The 15665-nt window shown below is 34.8% G+C and overlaps 1 protein-coding gene across 1 annotated transcript; it reads left to right on the plus strand.

Moving 5' to 3' along the window:
- Positions 1–4: 4 nt before the first annotated feature.
- On the plus strand, positions 5–13342 carry LOC128230489 (vacuolar protein sorting-associated protein 53 homolog). Its single transcript, XM_052942789.1, has 19 exons — positions 5–137; positions 1224–1354; positions 1812–1965; positions 2153–2268; positions 2536–2734; positions 3020–3163; positions 3406–3548; positions 3759–3897; positions 4092–4214; positions 4475–4566; positions 4858–5100; positions 5295–5531; positions 8391–8469; positions 8917–9065; positions 10493–10562; positions 10973–11058; positions 11237–11288; positions 11833–11937; positions 12769–13342. The coding sequence occupies exons 1-19, from the start codon at positions 39–41 to the stop codon at positions 12952–12954; spliced, it is 2547 nt and encodes an 848-aa protein (XP_052798749.1). The 5' UTR covers positions 5–38; the 3' UTR covers positions 12955–13342.
- The last annotated feature ends 2323 nt before the right edge of the window (positions 13343–15665 follow it).

Consider the following 15665-nt stretch of genomic DNA (forward strand, 5'->3'; position numbering starts at 1 on the left):
CTCATTTTACGACCTTAAATTACTTTAAAGCCGACAAAATGGCCGGCTTAGAAGACGATGACAATTTTGACGAAGAGATATTTCAAGAAACTGCATTGCTGTCGTTTCCCCAAGAAGTTCAAAATGTTTTAGACGAAGTAAAAAATTACTTTGCCTATACTCCATTTTATTTCTCTGTTTTTAGTGCAAATTGTTGAAATTAACTAATACTTTTATAGTTTGACAGTTATGAGGGAAAACAAGCTGATTATGGTTACATACCACTATTAGTTTAAACCAAAAAAAGTCCTGTCTGTATTTACTTAAGTCTTACCATAAATTGTGTTTGGAACGCTAGCTTGATGTATGACATAAATAATAAAAAATTCATTCTGTCATCCCGATGTCGAACCCCTCAAATTATTTGTCATCATCACATCCCAACATGTCAACACCTTCAACTAAGTATTTCAAACATGTGGTATAATGCAACGAACAACACTGTCATCACAACAGTTTGTACTATTAGTATGATACTTTAGTAAGGCAGAGGGAGTTTTTCACACCTTCACACATTGACAGTATACAGTTGTTGCATGGGCATTTGTCACGAGGCTTTAAGGATTTTATATTTATTTTTTTGTTCAAACAAGTAAAGACAAAAACTTTGGTAGAGTGAATATACAGAAGTGACATTGTTTGTTTATGTCTGATATTGAGTTGTTTACGTCCGATAAATGATCTTGATTATAAAGATGATTGAACCAATACCGGAAATTCACGAGTTTATATGATATGCAGTTTATTTTTAGAATCTCGGTAAAACCCATGACGTACCTATGACGTAGCCGCAGGCACGGGTTACTGTTTAAATTGTTTACCGGTCAACAGTTCAAAACATTGTAATGTTTATTACTATTTGAAAATCAGTCGAAAAATAGTGATAGGGCATCGGGTAATAATGGACAATGGTGCCACTTCACAATATGCATTTATTTTTATTTTAATACAGAATCATACTACATACAAATTTATCTTACAATTTCCAAATTTTAGAATAGTTAACTATGCTTACTTGTACTCACTTATTGAGGCTAACCCTACCCGATTTTCCACTGTCAATATACTACATCCATCAATCAATCGTAGGGGAGGGTGTCTGATTCCCTATTCACAGTAATTAAGGGTACTTGAATTTCACCTTCAGGGTTGGTGTATAAAACTAAATGGATCATCTTTTTCAGATTCTACCAAGTGATGATCCAATTGACAGCCCTGAGTTTAACCCGGTAGATTACATCAACACTTTGTTCCCTACAGAACAGTCATTGTCTAATATTGATGATGTTGTTGGAAAAATACGACTAAAGATACGGTAAGAAATCCAAGCTCCAGATAATAGAGTTATTGCAAAACACTATTTGTATGTGTGAATTTTTTTTTCACTACATCATCCAGGTAGACATGCATTATATATGTTTAGAATTAGAATAACATGCATGATAGCAGGAGATAAAAGTATTCATGCAAATATCAGAGAGCTTACAAATACAAGTTTAAAGTGAATTTTTGCAAGGACCCCACTGCACTTTTACATGTTCATGTAGCTATACATTCACGTCATGTTTCACAACCTTTCTTATGTTATGTTATGTCAAACAGTATTTACCTACATATTTTTTTCAGACTATATGTCCTCCCTGATGTTTATATCAAAGATTATTTATATATTGGCAATGAGTATGTACCAGTTCAAACATTTGAAAAGGGATCAACAAAAAAGAAGTTTTGTGTAGCTGTATATGACTCTTTCATGATATTAATCATTTCAGGCGTTTGGATGATAACATTCGAGGTGTTGTGCGGGGCCAGACCAATGTTGGCGAGGATGGTAGGGAGGCCCTGGAAGAGGCACAGAGGGCAATACAAGACCTCTTCTCCAAAATCAAGGACATCAAAGACAAGGCAGAAAAATCTGAAGAAATGGTGGGATTTTAAATATCACTTTTTCATCTTCTTTTTTATCATTATAATTACATAATCTTTACAAGAATTAAATTTCATTTTCAAGGAACACAATTTTTATATCATATAAATTAAGTAACTCTTTTCTTAACTGAATGCATGATACTGGTTAAATATATTTTATAATCAATTGCTTTTGTACATCCAGGTAAAAGAGATTACTAGAGACATCAAACAGCTGGACCACGCAAAGCGCCACCTGACTGCTTCCATCACAACCTTAAATCATTTACACATGCTTGTTGGGGGAGTGGAATCACTCACGTAAATACCCTAATTACACTCAATACTAAGAAACATACTTACACAATTTATATTTTAATTGTCACTTTTGAAAACAACAAGCAGATTCAAGTTAAGTTTGATTGACAGTTGTTATCATTGATAAACTGAGTAATACAACATAAAATAATGAAAGAATACCATTTGGGATTTCAATCATTTTTATTCTCATCAGTCAGGACATTGAAATCCAGATGAAATGCTAATCTTAAATTGTCATTCATATTGTTAATATATTATTTTCCCCAGGTCACTATCACGGCGGAGACAGTATGGTGATGTAGCCAACCTGCTACAGGGGGTGCAGAATGTGTTGGAACATTTTCAGCCTTACATGGCCATACCCCAGATCAGGGAACTGGCCGACAGGGTCAAACAGATGCAGGCCGAGCTCGGCACACAAATCATCACCGACTTTGAAGAGGCATTTCAGGGATCTGGTGCTAAGGTAATGTATACTTGGAAACATTGTCAGTGATTCATAATAGATATTTAAATACTTGATTATGAATAAATGGTTTTAATTTTATTTGTTTTTGTTCTTTTATAATGTGTACATTACTACTGTTGCCTAGAATAACATTTGACTTCAAATATTTACCATAGTGTTTATTTGATAAGTAACATATTAGGGTTGAAACTGTTGGTAATCATAAATTTACAATCATTGTAATTCTATTTATACCCATCAATAGTAAGTGTATACATTGAATATTCATAAATATGTATCCAGTATGGTCCCGGGAACCAGAGGCAGTTAAAGGAAGCATGTTTTGTTGTGAACATTCTCGACCCGAAGGTGAAACGAGACCTGCTCACCTGGTTTGTCAGGCTCCAGTTGTCAGAGTACCTGGTGCTGTTTGGGGAAAACCAGGATGTGAGTAACAAAATATTTGACATAAAGAACTATACTTTTATGAAATCTGAGAGTTTTATTATTATATTACTAATTAGTATACCCTTTATTTGTTTAACCATGGCATCTATCATTCAAACAAATAAGGATTAAAAAATCAGTATGAAGCAAGTGTAAGCATTTATATCTACAGATACCTGTAAATGTTTTGTACTGCTATTCCTGCTTGAAAGTTATGTTTATATATATTCCTTGCCCAACAGGTAGCATGGCTGGACAAGATAGATCGCCGGTATGCATGGATCAAGCGGACGCTGGTGGACTTTGAGGAGAAGTTTGGCCACCTGTTCCCTGTCGACTGGGAAGTCAGCGAGAGGATTTGTGTAGAGTTCTGTGATATCACCAGGTGAGTGAAGATGGTTTAATAATGAACAAAGTTATTTAGAAATTGATTACTTTGTTGAAGAAAAAAATGGGCTCTTGAATTTCTGATATAATTGTGATGTTTGAATGTAAAGATTGCCATTAGATAATTTTGTTTGTTTCATACTAAGATTTGGCCTTCATGTCTTCATTATCTAACCTCATTCAATGTCAGTTCTTTGTTACTTTTCAGGAAGGAATTGCACAAAATCATGGGGAAAAGACGTTCAGAGATTGATGTTAAACTTCTGTTGTTTGCCATTCAGAGGACTACAAACTTTGAAAGTCTTATATCAAAAAGATTTACTGGAGTTACTATTCAAACTGCCCAGGTTTAACATTTATATTAAATTGAATGAATATCTATGACAGAACCTGTCTTGTACAATTAAAAAAAAATCATTTCAAATAACATAAAGAAGATGAACAGAGAGTGAAATACACTGATTCTTCAGACTTTTTTATAGAAAGTTAGAGACATGCTTTTACATTATATGAACATTAATCAATTTATCTGTCTTTCCAGACAAAGCCAGCAGCCAGTAAGCCAGCTCCAGCAAGAAACCCCTTTGAAGAGCAGACGTATCCTGAAGGGAACAACCCATTTGCAGAGGACGCGGGGTCAGCAGGGGAGTCGGATGATTCAAAGGTAAAATCATGTATCAGTCTTTGAGATAGACTTGGATCAACAGGCACAACATCTTATCTACAAAAATGTACTTCTAGTCTAAAAGTCTACTTTTTTATATTTGAAGTTTGCAATATAATTGAGTAAAATAAAGCTACAAAATAAATTACTATTGCTTTTGTATATACCATAATTTGCAAAGTAAAGAAAACTGTAGTTACTGATACCATAATTTATTCCATCAAAAGTCAATATATGTGTTCTTCTTATCTCTAATTCAGACACCAACCAAGGCATTGTCTTCTCCATTCATTGGCATCATATCAAAGTGTTTTGAGGCTCATCTAGACATCTATATTGAATCACAGGATAGGTTAGTTATTTATTATACTCTTACACTATTGTATTTCTGCTGTTACAAGTATTAGATTTCATATGTCTTGTCAGCTGTTTATTATTCTTTGTTAAAGTAGATTTGATTGTGAAAACATGATTTATCAGTCATATTGTTTAACATAATGTGTTTACTCTGCATGTTCACATACAATTTATGAAATCAATGAATGTGATAAATTGGCAGATATTATGGTTATTGCATTATGTTTGTCATATTATTAAAATGATATGATCACAAGACGGAATGAAAATGATTTGTCCCCATCAGAAACCTGGCTGATCTGTTGACACGCTTCTTAGAGGATTTCCGCCAGTATGGAACTCCGAGGATCGAGTCGGAGGAGGGTAGTAATGTGTTGCCAAGCAGCGCGGACCTGTTTGTGTGCTACAAGAAATGTATGGTTCAGTGCTCCCAGCTGAGTACAGGGCAGCCGATGATTGACCTCAGTAGAACATTCCAGAAATATCTGAAGGAGTACGCTCTCCGTATCCTTCTCAATAACTTGCCTAAGTGAGTGAATGTTGTCTTTTTCAACTTAATGCAAAATTTACAGAAGTCCACATAGCTGTCAACTGGTTATAGTATAGAAAAAATAAATAGTTATTACATAGTTATAGTCTTAACCTTTTTTTTATGATATGAAAAAGATATACAAGAAAGATATGGTAGAGTGTATACTTTATCATGTAGTTTTATAATCCCAGGTTGTCAGCCCAGAGTAGCAACATGACATCAGCCACCGGCCTGATCCAGTCTATCCTCAAGGAGGGTGAGGTCACCAAGTTAACAGAGGAGGAACAGTGTAGGATCTGCAGCATCCTGTGTACGGCGGAGTACTGCATGGAGACCGCACAACAACTTGAGGAGAAACTGAAGGAGAAGGTTGATGTGGAACTAATAACCAAGATAGACCTCAACACTGAGCAAGACATCTTCCACAAGTAGGCACTCTAGTGTGAACTGTAGTGACATTTTAGAAAATAAGCCTGATTTATTCAAGTGTTGAGATTTTAAAAACTATTACGGAGCTACAGATAACTTTTTTTACATAAAGTGTATTTTACACCCTTTTGTAATCTGGTAAAGTGTATCGTACACCCTTGGGTCATTCATTAAAGTGTAATGGTGATTTACTGGTACATTAAAATACGAATATGAATGACTTATTTTATTTAATTAACTTTTATAGCACATGTATAAGAACTTACACAAAATTTAAATGCTGCTCAGCAGATTACGGGACCTGGCCCCAATTTCTCGAAACTTCTTAAGCATACCAGGCTTAATTAGCTTATTTTAACCAGCCAAAATACATACTAAAATTTAGGGATGCAAACGAATATTCGATCAAAGGTTTGGTATTCGAATGTCAAAATCGGTATTCGAATATTCGGAAAAAAGAGTAATGATACTAATTCTCAATAATGAAAATTAAAAACCTTTTGCCTGTTTTGCTTTTACAACGACTGGCCCCTAATGCCAGAGGTGTGAATGTGATGACAATACACTTAACACGTGTCATATGTCACTAAGGGACATATCGTCAGGTACTGTAAAAAGTCCCCTTACTTTTATTACAATAACTGACTAGGAATCGGCTTTAACACCAATTTTTTGTCTTGGCTGCAAATTAAGCTGGGCAACTTAGCTCAAATCGCCGTGATGATATGAATGCCATTTGCTACAATAATGTTGTTACATATATGTGCTTTAAATTGATTTCCATGTTTCGATACAATGTTCGCGCTTTAAAATGAAAATGTATATTATTTCGTTTTAGGATATATTTCCTCTATTGTTGAACACTGGATGAGTCAAATCCAGATATGTTTTCGTTTTTATTATTTTACTAGTTCCCGAGTTGATTTGGGTTTTCCATAGTTATATTTAGTCAATTTAAAGATCAATCTCAGAACGAGGCTGCTTGTCCTACGGAAATACCCTCCGTTGTCGCAAGGCGCTATTTGACTAGGAATCCATCTAATTTCACATTGTTTACACATATAAAGCCAGTGGAATTGAAATTATTCGATTGTGTTGTTTGTCTGTTTATAATGTTGTTTTTTTCTTCCTGAAAATTGCGAATTTCAAAGGCTTATTTGGGGAAAATCGGGGTCCACCACTACGACAAATGGGGTCAAATTGCCCCGGCTATTACTTAAGCGAATAATAACAGTAGTTTACTACATCTTTCAAAATATGTATTTCGGTAAGCGAATATTCGAATATTCGATCAAAAGAATGACCGAATATTTGAATATCAATTTTGCCATTCGTTTGCATCCCTACTAAAATTGAATTCTGATAAATGAAAAATGGTTAATTGTGATTATTATAAACATAGCTCCTATCTAAAGTATAAAAACTCATAAAGAAGTAAATATCAAACAAATTATTGAAAAACAAAAATAGTGAGAACGGATTATAAAAGGCTAAGCAGCGGTAACATCCCCTAACATTTACACACATTGCAAAGGATGGCTCAATACCAGTTATCTGTCCTCCGTTTACCTCTGCCCCCATTGACCAAGATCCGGACGTGAATACAGAAAAAAGAGTGCTTGTGTTCAAGTATCAATATTTGATTAAAGTTGAATGAAAGAGAAGAAACAGGTGGCCTTTTTGCATAGAGCTTAACATAATTTGACACTGTATTGCCAAAACTGATAGTTTTCATTGTAAAAATTGGAAAAAAATCATTGCCTGTTAATTGGTTGTGTGTAGCCTTATTCTTTCTTGACCTCAGGGTCATGTATTACTACTCAATTTTGTGAGACAATGCATTGGTCAACCCTTTGTTTTCTTGTAATTAAATTTTGTGTCTTGGATTGTTCTACAGCAGCCAGTTACTTGTTTTTCAATAGGGACTGTTTAAAAGTGAAAAGCCAGATTAGTGTCTATATGAAACATATAATAAAAATAACTGTGGTCTCAGGCCTGATGGTGAATCGCTATTAACAAACCGGTTTAACATTTAGTCAAAACGGCTAGCGTAAAAATTGTCAAATAATACTTAGTCAATACGGCTAGCATAAAAACGGTCAAAAATACTTGAAAGAACGTTACGCTCTGTCTTTTTCTTATCTAACAGTACGAATAGCTGTTTGATTTTATGTCGTAATGGGCAATTTTTAAAGTGTATTTACGCCTATTACGATCCTTATCTGTAGCTCTGTATTAAAATCAATTAATCACAATTTATAGAATTTAACTAGGTATTAAAAATTATATCAAATGTATTAAAAAAATAGCAATTGACGTTTGCTGCAAGTTGTCAATCTAATAATCATTAGACCAATCATAAGATTATATTTTGTTAGTAAGTAAAGGACTATTCCATTGAAACATATAACCTTGGGGGAAGGCACATTTCAAATATACCATCCCCTACAGAAGCAAATTCAAAGTCAAAAAAAGACACCAACCCATATACTATTTAAATAACTGCCTTCCTCACGTGGGTTAATGGTTATATGTTTTACTGTAATAGCCCTAATTGTACATTATCCAATGCATTAACTGAAAAACCTCACCAAACAACCTCGATTTAAGTTTTTATAATTGCAATGGTCAGTTGATGCAGGTGAGACAAAATACTTCACAATTAGTTTGAATGTCAATGTTACCTACACTGGATTCATCTGGTAACAATGTCACATTTTATAATTCAAAAGCTTGTGCCTTGTTAAAGTATGTGATGCTGAATTTCAGAGTGATTAGACTGTTTTCTCTATTTACATTTGTGTAGTGTTGTGTGACAATATGTTGCAAGTGTACAAATACTGTATATGTTTTTTCAGTGTCATTTCCAACTGTATTGGCCTGCTGGTTCAGGACCTGGAGACTGCTTGTGAGCCGGCTCTTACAGCCATGTGCAAGGTAAGTGGACAAATTACAATCCAATTAAAATTATTTTATGATGACTCAAATCCTAGAAATTTGTTGTTCTTTGAAGAGCATTATATTATAAAGCTGGTCAGTGTTAAGAAAATAACCGGGTAAACAAAGATACATATCCGTTATACTAACCCTCGCAGCATTATGCTTATTTCTTCTTTTTATCCATAACTCGGAACCTACCGAATTAAAAAAAAACTTGCATAAAACATGGTACACTTGTTAATGATGACAGTATGCATTTCAAGTCACATCACTGTGACTCAGTATTTGTTTAGTCACTTTATCATCTAGATAAAACATGACTGTTGACAAGCACTTGCAGAGTTCTTGTAGTGTAAATGTGTGTACAGTGTTTAAAGCCTTTAATGAAGACTGTTCAATCATAAGTCTGAGGAAATTTTAAGCTACATATTACTTGCCCTACAGATGTCCTGGTCGTCAGTGGAGGCAGTAGGGGACCAGAGTGGTTATGTGACGGCCATCTCTGGCCACTTGAAGGCAGCCCTGCCTCTCATCCGGGACAACCTTGCATCCTCGCGCAAATACTTCACACAATTCTGTGTCAAGTTTGCCAAGTGAGTTTGAAAATATAGTCTGGGTATTCAACATGGTTTTCTTGTTTAATTAATTATATGTTTGTGATTTTTAAAATGTCATCTTGAGCTTATATAAGCTGTTGTATTAGGGAAGCTGTGTTCTAAGAATTCTACTTTTTAGGGTAATTTTTAGCTCGACTATTCGAAGAATAGGTGGGCTATACTACTCACCCCAGCGTCGGCGTCCGGTTAAAGTTTTAGGGCAAGTTGGGATTTTCACTTATAAGTCCAATACCCTACATTCAATTGACTTAATACTTCACGCAGTTGTTCAGGGCAATCACATGATGAGGTTCGATAACTCCATAGTATTCTTTACAAAGATTATGGCGCCTGATTGACTATGGAACTGTGGTTAAAGTTTTAGGGCAAGTTGGAATATTTATTAATAACTTCTATATCTTTTGTTCAATTGACTTAATACTTCACACAGTTGTTCAGGACCATCACACAATGAGGTAACATAACTCCATATTATCCTAAATACAAGTTATGGCCCCTGATTGACTTAGGTTAAAGTTTTAGGGCAGGTTAAAGTTTTAGGGCAAGTTGGGATTTTCACTTAAAACTCCAATACCATTCATTCAATTGACTTAATACTTCACACAGATGTTCAGGGCCATCACATAATGAGGTTAGATAACTCCATATTATCCTAAATACAAGTTATGGCCCCTGATTGACTATGGAACTTAGGTTAAAGTTTTCGGGCTGGTTTGGATATTTATTAATAACTTCTATACCCTTCATTCAATTGACTTAATACTTCACACAATTGTTCTAGGCAAAAAAGTTTTAGGCAAGTAAATGTTAAGGGCAAGTTGGGATTTTAATAAAAAAACTTCTATACCGTTCATTAAATGCACTTAATAAAATTCAAAATTATTTACGACCATCTTACAACAAGAAACATAACTCTGTTTTAAGCTTAAATACAAATTATGGCCCTTGAATTTTTTTTTTTTTTTTTTTTTTTTTATTTCCTTTGAAAGGCATATTTGTATATTCTTAACCACATTTTCATAATGGGAAATCAAGTTATTTGAATGACTTGTGTCATTGTTTGGGCAGGCTGGTGGGAGGGCAGCATCAAAGTCACCTTATGTATCGAATAATTTTAGTTAGGTTTGATATAAAGAGACCAAACTTGGTATTATTACATCGTTATTGTATTCTAAGTCAAAGCGGCGTAGTCGAACGCGCTGTCTTACGACGGCTCTTGTTTAATAACTGGTAAACCCATGACTTGAATTCATGTGCATTTTCATGCATTCAGTTCCTAAATAATGAGACGCAATATTTGATTGACATATTATCATGTTCTGAATTTCCGTTCATGTCAATCAAATAATGCACCTCATCATTCAAATAGTATCCAAACGTATTATATACTGTCCTTGTTTCAGTGTGTTTATTCCCAAGTTCATTGGTAGCTTGTACAAGTGCAAGTCGGTGACAGCTGTTGCAGCTGAGCAGGTGGGTGCAGTAATCATTATAAACTTTCTTTCACAAATAGAGCATTTGACAGTTTCTGTTGTAAATGTTTTAAGATGTAACCAATGGTAACCAATTTATCAATTGCCAACCATGGTGATTTACATTCCCTCTTGCAATTTGTGTATACCTATCTGTTTTTTAAATGTAAAAGGGTATAACCTTGTCATCATCTTTGAACACTACATTTGTTCACAAAAGAATACAGTATGCAACTTCTAAGTATCCGAAGGAAGTTAAATCAAATTGGCTGTTTCCTGAGAAGTAATTCCCCTTGGATTACTGAGAATAATTGACCAACTTTTTATTCAAATGTGTTTGTGTTGTTATTCTTTCTGCAACATATTTGTGTACATACTGTAGTTGTTAAGATCGTGTATCCTCCTCTGCAGTTACTTCTTGACACACATTCCCTGAAGACAGTTCTACTGGACCTGCCTTCCCTCGGCTCATCTATATCCAGAAAGGCTCCAGCAAGGTTTGCTAGAACTTCTCTTAATTAAATTGTCACTAAACATACTGTTCTGTATTTTAAAGTTTAAATTATCCTATCAGACTTTTGGGAAAAAGTAAAACTTAATATTGATATTTGAAGTGCTGATTAAATGTCTGTTTTCTGGTAAGCTAATCCTGTAACTACTGTTTTGCTTTTTCAGCTACACTAAAATTGTGCAGAAAGGAATGACAAAGGCAGAAATGTTGTTGAAGGTTAATACATTTTAATGTATTTTATATTTTTTATCTATTTTAATGGCAATAGTTGTTCAGTGTGTGTATACCACGTGATAAATTGCTTCATATATGCTATGTAGGAACGCAACATTTTGCTAAACATGGATAATTAAATCAAAGATATTTTTTCTTTTACTTCACCTTTTAAATAAAACAAAGGGCAGTCTATGCCGCTTAAAGAGCCCCGCCTTCATTTTATTACCAAAGTTTGATATGGTGATTAATTTCATCAAACACTGACAACCCTGTTTCGAAAAAATGTTTTGACAGTGCTCCATCAGATGGCTGTATTGTGATTTGTCCAAGTGTTTTAAGAAACTAAACGCTCAATCAAACTCTGGTAAAATACCAAGGGCGGGGCTCCATAAGCCGCGTAGACTGCGCTAAGTTTCATTTAAATTGGTGAAGAATTAGTGAAGTTATCTTCGTTTCAAGTCTTGAAGGCTATGGAACATTCCTGGCAATAAAACAGGTGATAATAAACCATGTGTACATGTACACTAAAATTCTTCTTCCTCAGGTAATGATGTCCCATCATGAACCAGCTAAAGCCTTCATAGATAACTACATCCGACTCCTCAATGACTCAGACATCAGCGAGTTCCAGAAAATACTTGAAATGAAGGTTTGTCTCTGATTCTTTTCATTACCTCATTGTATTTCTTAATTGAAGTAAGGGTTAGATACATGTATCTATGCTTTTTGCTGAAACCATGCATGCATTACCAGTAAATCATTGAGTTGGCTACCCTTAAAAATTGACATTAAAGTATCTAACTGCTATTTTGTGTAGCAAAGTATGGAAGATACATTGTTTTTACTTTGTCCAGCAGGGCCCCAAATCATTATCAAATTTCCGATCCAATCAAGGTTTTTTGCACTAATAAGATGCAAGTCTTCATACTTTGTATGCACATTGGTCATGGTCAGTAGATGACCACTATTGATTTAGGGGTCAAAGGTCCACTCAACATTAAGTGACATTTACTAGAAAGCTTAGGGCACCTTCATTTCTGATCAATATCTTTTGAACAACTTGGTTTAGAGAATTCAAATTTGGTATGTACATTGGTCAAGGTCAGTAGATGACCCTATTTATTTCATCCACAATAGGTGAATCGGTCAACGGTCATTGAGACCTTTACCAAAAGAATAACTGATCTTTTTTGTTTTAGATCAATTATAATGAGTGAATTCATGTAGTATCTAAACTTGAGATATATATGCACATTTGCCATGGTCAGTAGATGACCCCTTTTGGTTTTGGGTCAAAAGGTCAAGGTCATGGTGACCTTAAAAAAAAATAATATTTGGGCCCACCCGACAGGCAAAATACGTGATTTTGATCTGAAATCTAGTTGTATTTTCAAAAACTTAAAATCCCTAGAAGTTGTTATTAAAAGGAGATGTTATAATTGTTTCATTGTTATGTAAAGCAATGACTTTGATACATCAGGGCCTGAAGAGAAGTGAGATCAACACTCTACTGGAGCTTTACCGTGCCCACCTGCCAGTCTCCATGGCAATAGGTCGGCAGGTGTCCATGGAGAGGACGGGGTCATCAGGCACAATGGTCACCACTCCCGAACCGGAATCTAGCAGGATACGCAAACTAGAAAAACTCATCAAGAAAAGACTGTAATTGTTGACTTTTTGGAAAATTTAATTATATTCTAATAATAACTCCATATAATTATGTAGATTGCGATGTAATGTGCACATTTTGTTGCCTATAGAAAGAAGTGTTGCAGAACTCTGATCTGATAAATATTATCTTGTATTTATTGTCTGACTTTTACTGAGGGGAAAGTGCAATGTATGTATTTGAATTGTTAACTTTAAATTTATCAACTCAACAATGTTTTCATTTTCATTGTACAATGAGCTGTTAGTTGTTAAAATTCTACTTGCGTATTGTATAATTTTATCATGTCAAGCAGTGATAGAGAATTTGATGTGATCCCAGCTCAGATTTATTCTGAATTATTTATGTACAGAAATATAAATATAAAATAAACAAAAAACTACTACTCATTTTATGTCATTTTAATTTTTATACTATACCCATGGCGGGTTTCTTACTTAAATCAGTTTTTCCAAGCCAAACATTCAACATCTCAATCAAGTTTGCTCTGTTCGCTGTTCGATTCATATCCATTCTTAGGAAGTAATGATTGGGTAGTTTGCTTAGAACTCGCTACAACCAGTGGTAAAAAGGACAGCGGTTTTGTTCAGCAGTGCTGTATCTGATGAAAATGTGGTAAGAATGAAGGGGGCGACTATTTCAAAGCATCAATTAAAGATAATGATTACCAACTGCCATCAGTTCTGTAACTGTTACATTGACAGAAAACCGATATATTCTAGACTAAAATCAGATCAGAATTTTATCATGATATCGCATTGTATACAATTGCCAATCAAATTCATTCTTGAAAACACATGACAGCGTTTACAAACAAGAGGCCCAAGAGGGCCTATGCTCTACTGGCATGGCTGTTGTGATCATTTTCAATCCAGAGCATGTACAAATGAGTAATAGGCAACAAATATACAGTTCACTTTTTGTGTTTGGGTTAGCTAAAAAATGCTGCATGTTCAACATCTGAGGACAGAAAGTGTTGTAAGCAGATTAGTTGCATGAACTATTTTAATATGTGCCAAGTAAAGGTAATCTGAGGGTAAAAAATATTTGCTTTCAAAACTGGTCAAAATTTCATTTCTGTAGCTTTAAAAATAAAAAAAAAGTTGGTCAAAAGGTCAAAGTCAAGGACATCAGAGGACAACATTGATGCTTGTTTGCGAAACTGTGCACATGCTCAAAATTTCGTTGCTGTAGCTTTAAAAATTAAAAAGTCAAAAAAGGTGGGGCAAGCTTTTGCCCAAGGGGCATAATTTCAAATATTTTGCTATACGGTCATCATATGATGCTCCACAACAAATATCGAAAGGTATGGGCCTTGAGGTTTGAAAATATTTCTTAAATAAGTCTCTAGGAAACTTGTGACCCCTGGGGCAGTGCCAGTTTCGACCAAAGGGGCATAATTTGAACAACCATGGTAGTGGACCACTAAATAAAGCCTTGTTCAAAATAGCAAGGATCTGCATAGCTGTTACAGACAAAAAGGTTTTTAACATTTCCTAATTTAAGTATACTAAACCTGTGAACCCTGGGCGTGGCCAGTTATGACCCCAGGGGCATAATTTGAACAAACATTTACAAGCAATTGTGTCTTTACATGTAAACTTGGCTAAAAATAGACTTTGCTCATGTAGACTTGGCTTAAAATAGACTTAGCTAAAAATAGCATTTTTTTATACTTTCAAGACCCATAATCTAGGCATGCATGGGCAGATCTGGCTGATTTTAAAAAGGAACCGAGCTTTAATGGATGTCTAAATACTGTACAAGTTTCATCAGGATACAATCAAAACTGAAGACTGTATCATGTTTACAAGCAATTGTTTACAGACGCACATACTTTTTTTATACTTTCAAGGCCCATAATCTAGGCATGCATGGGCGGATCTGGCTGGTTTTCGAAAGGAACCAAGCTCTAATGGATATCTAAATACTGTACAAGTTTCTTTGAGATACAATCAAAACTGAACACTGTATCGTGTTCACAAGCAATTGTTTACACAATAGCATTTTTTTATACTATCAAGGCCCATAATCTAGGCATGCATGAGCGGATCTGGCTGGTTTTCGAAAGGAACCAAGATCTAATGGATATCTAGATACTGTACAAGTTTAATCGAGATACAATCAAAACTAAAGACTGTATCGTGTTCACCAGCAATTGTTTACGGACGCACCGATTTTTTTATACTTTCAAGGCCCATAATTTAGGCATGCATAGGCGGATCTGGCTGGTTTTCGAAAGGAACCGAGCTCTTATGGATATCTAACTACTGTACAAGTTTCATCGAGATACAATAACAAGAGGCCCAAAAGGGCCTATGCTCTACTGGCATGGCTTTTGTGGTCATATCAATCTACAGCATGTATGTATGGGTAAAAGGCAACAGACATATAGTTTATGTTTTGTGTTTGGGTTACCTGAAAACGTAGCGCGTTCAACATCTGAGCCCAGAAAGTATTGTAAGCAGATTAGTTGCATGAACTATTTTAAAATGTGCCAAGTAAAAGTCATCTGACAAAAAAGAAATGTTTTCAAAATTGTACTCATAGTAAAAATATCTGTAGTTTTAAAAGTTAAAAAACGTTGGTCAAAAAGTCAAAGTCAAGGGCATCCTAGGACAACATTGATCAATTTGAACAAACATTCACAATCAATTGTGCTGAGATGGATGCACGAACACACAAAAAGATTTTCAAACCTTTCCAGA

Source organism: Mya arenaria, chromosome 4, assembly GCF_026914265.1.
Source record: "Mya arenaria isolate MELC-2E11 chromosome 4, ASM2691426v1".
Lineage (NCBI taxonomy): Eukaryota > Metazoa > Mollusca > Bivalvia > Myida > Myidae > Mya > Mya arenaria.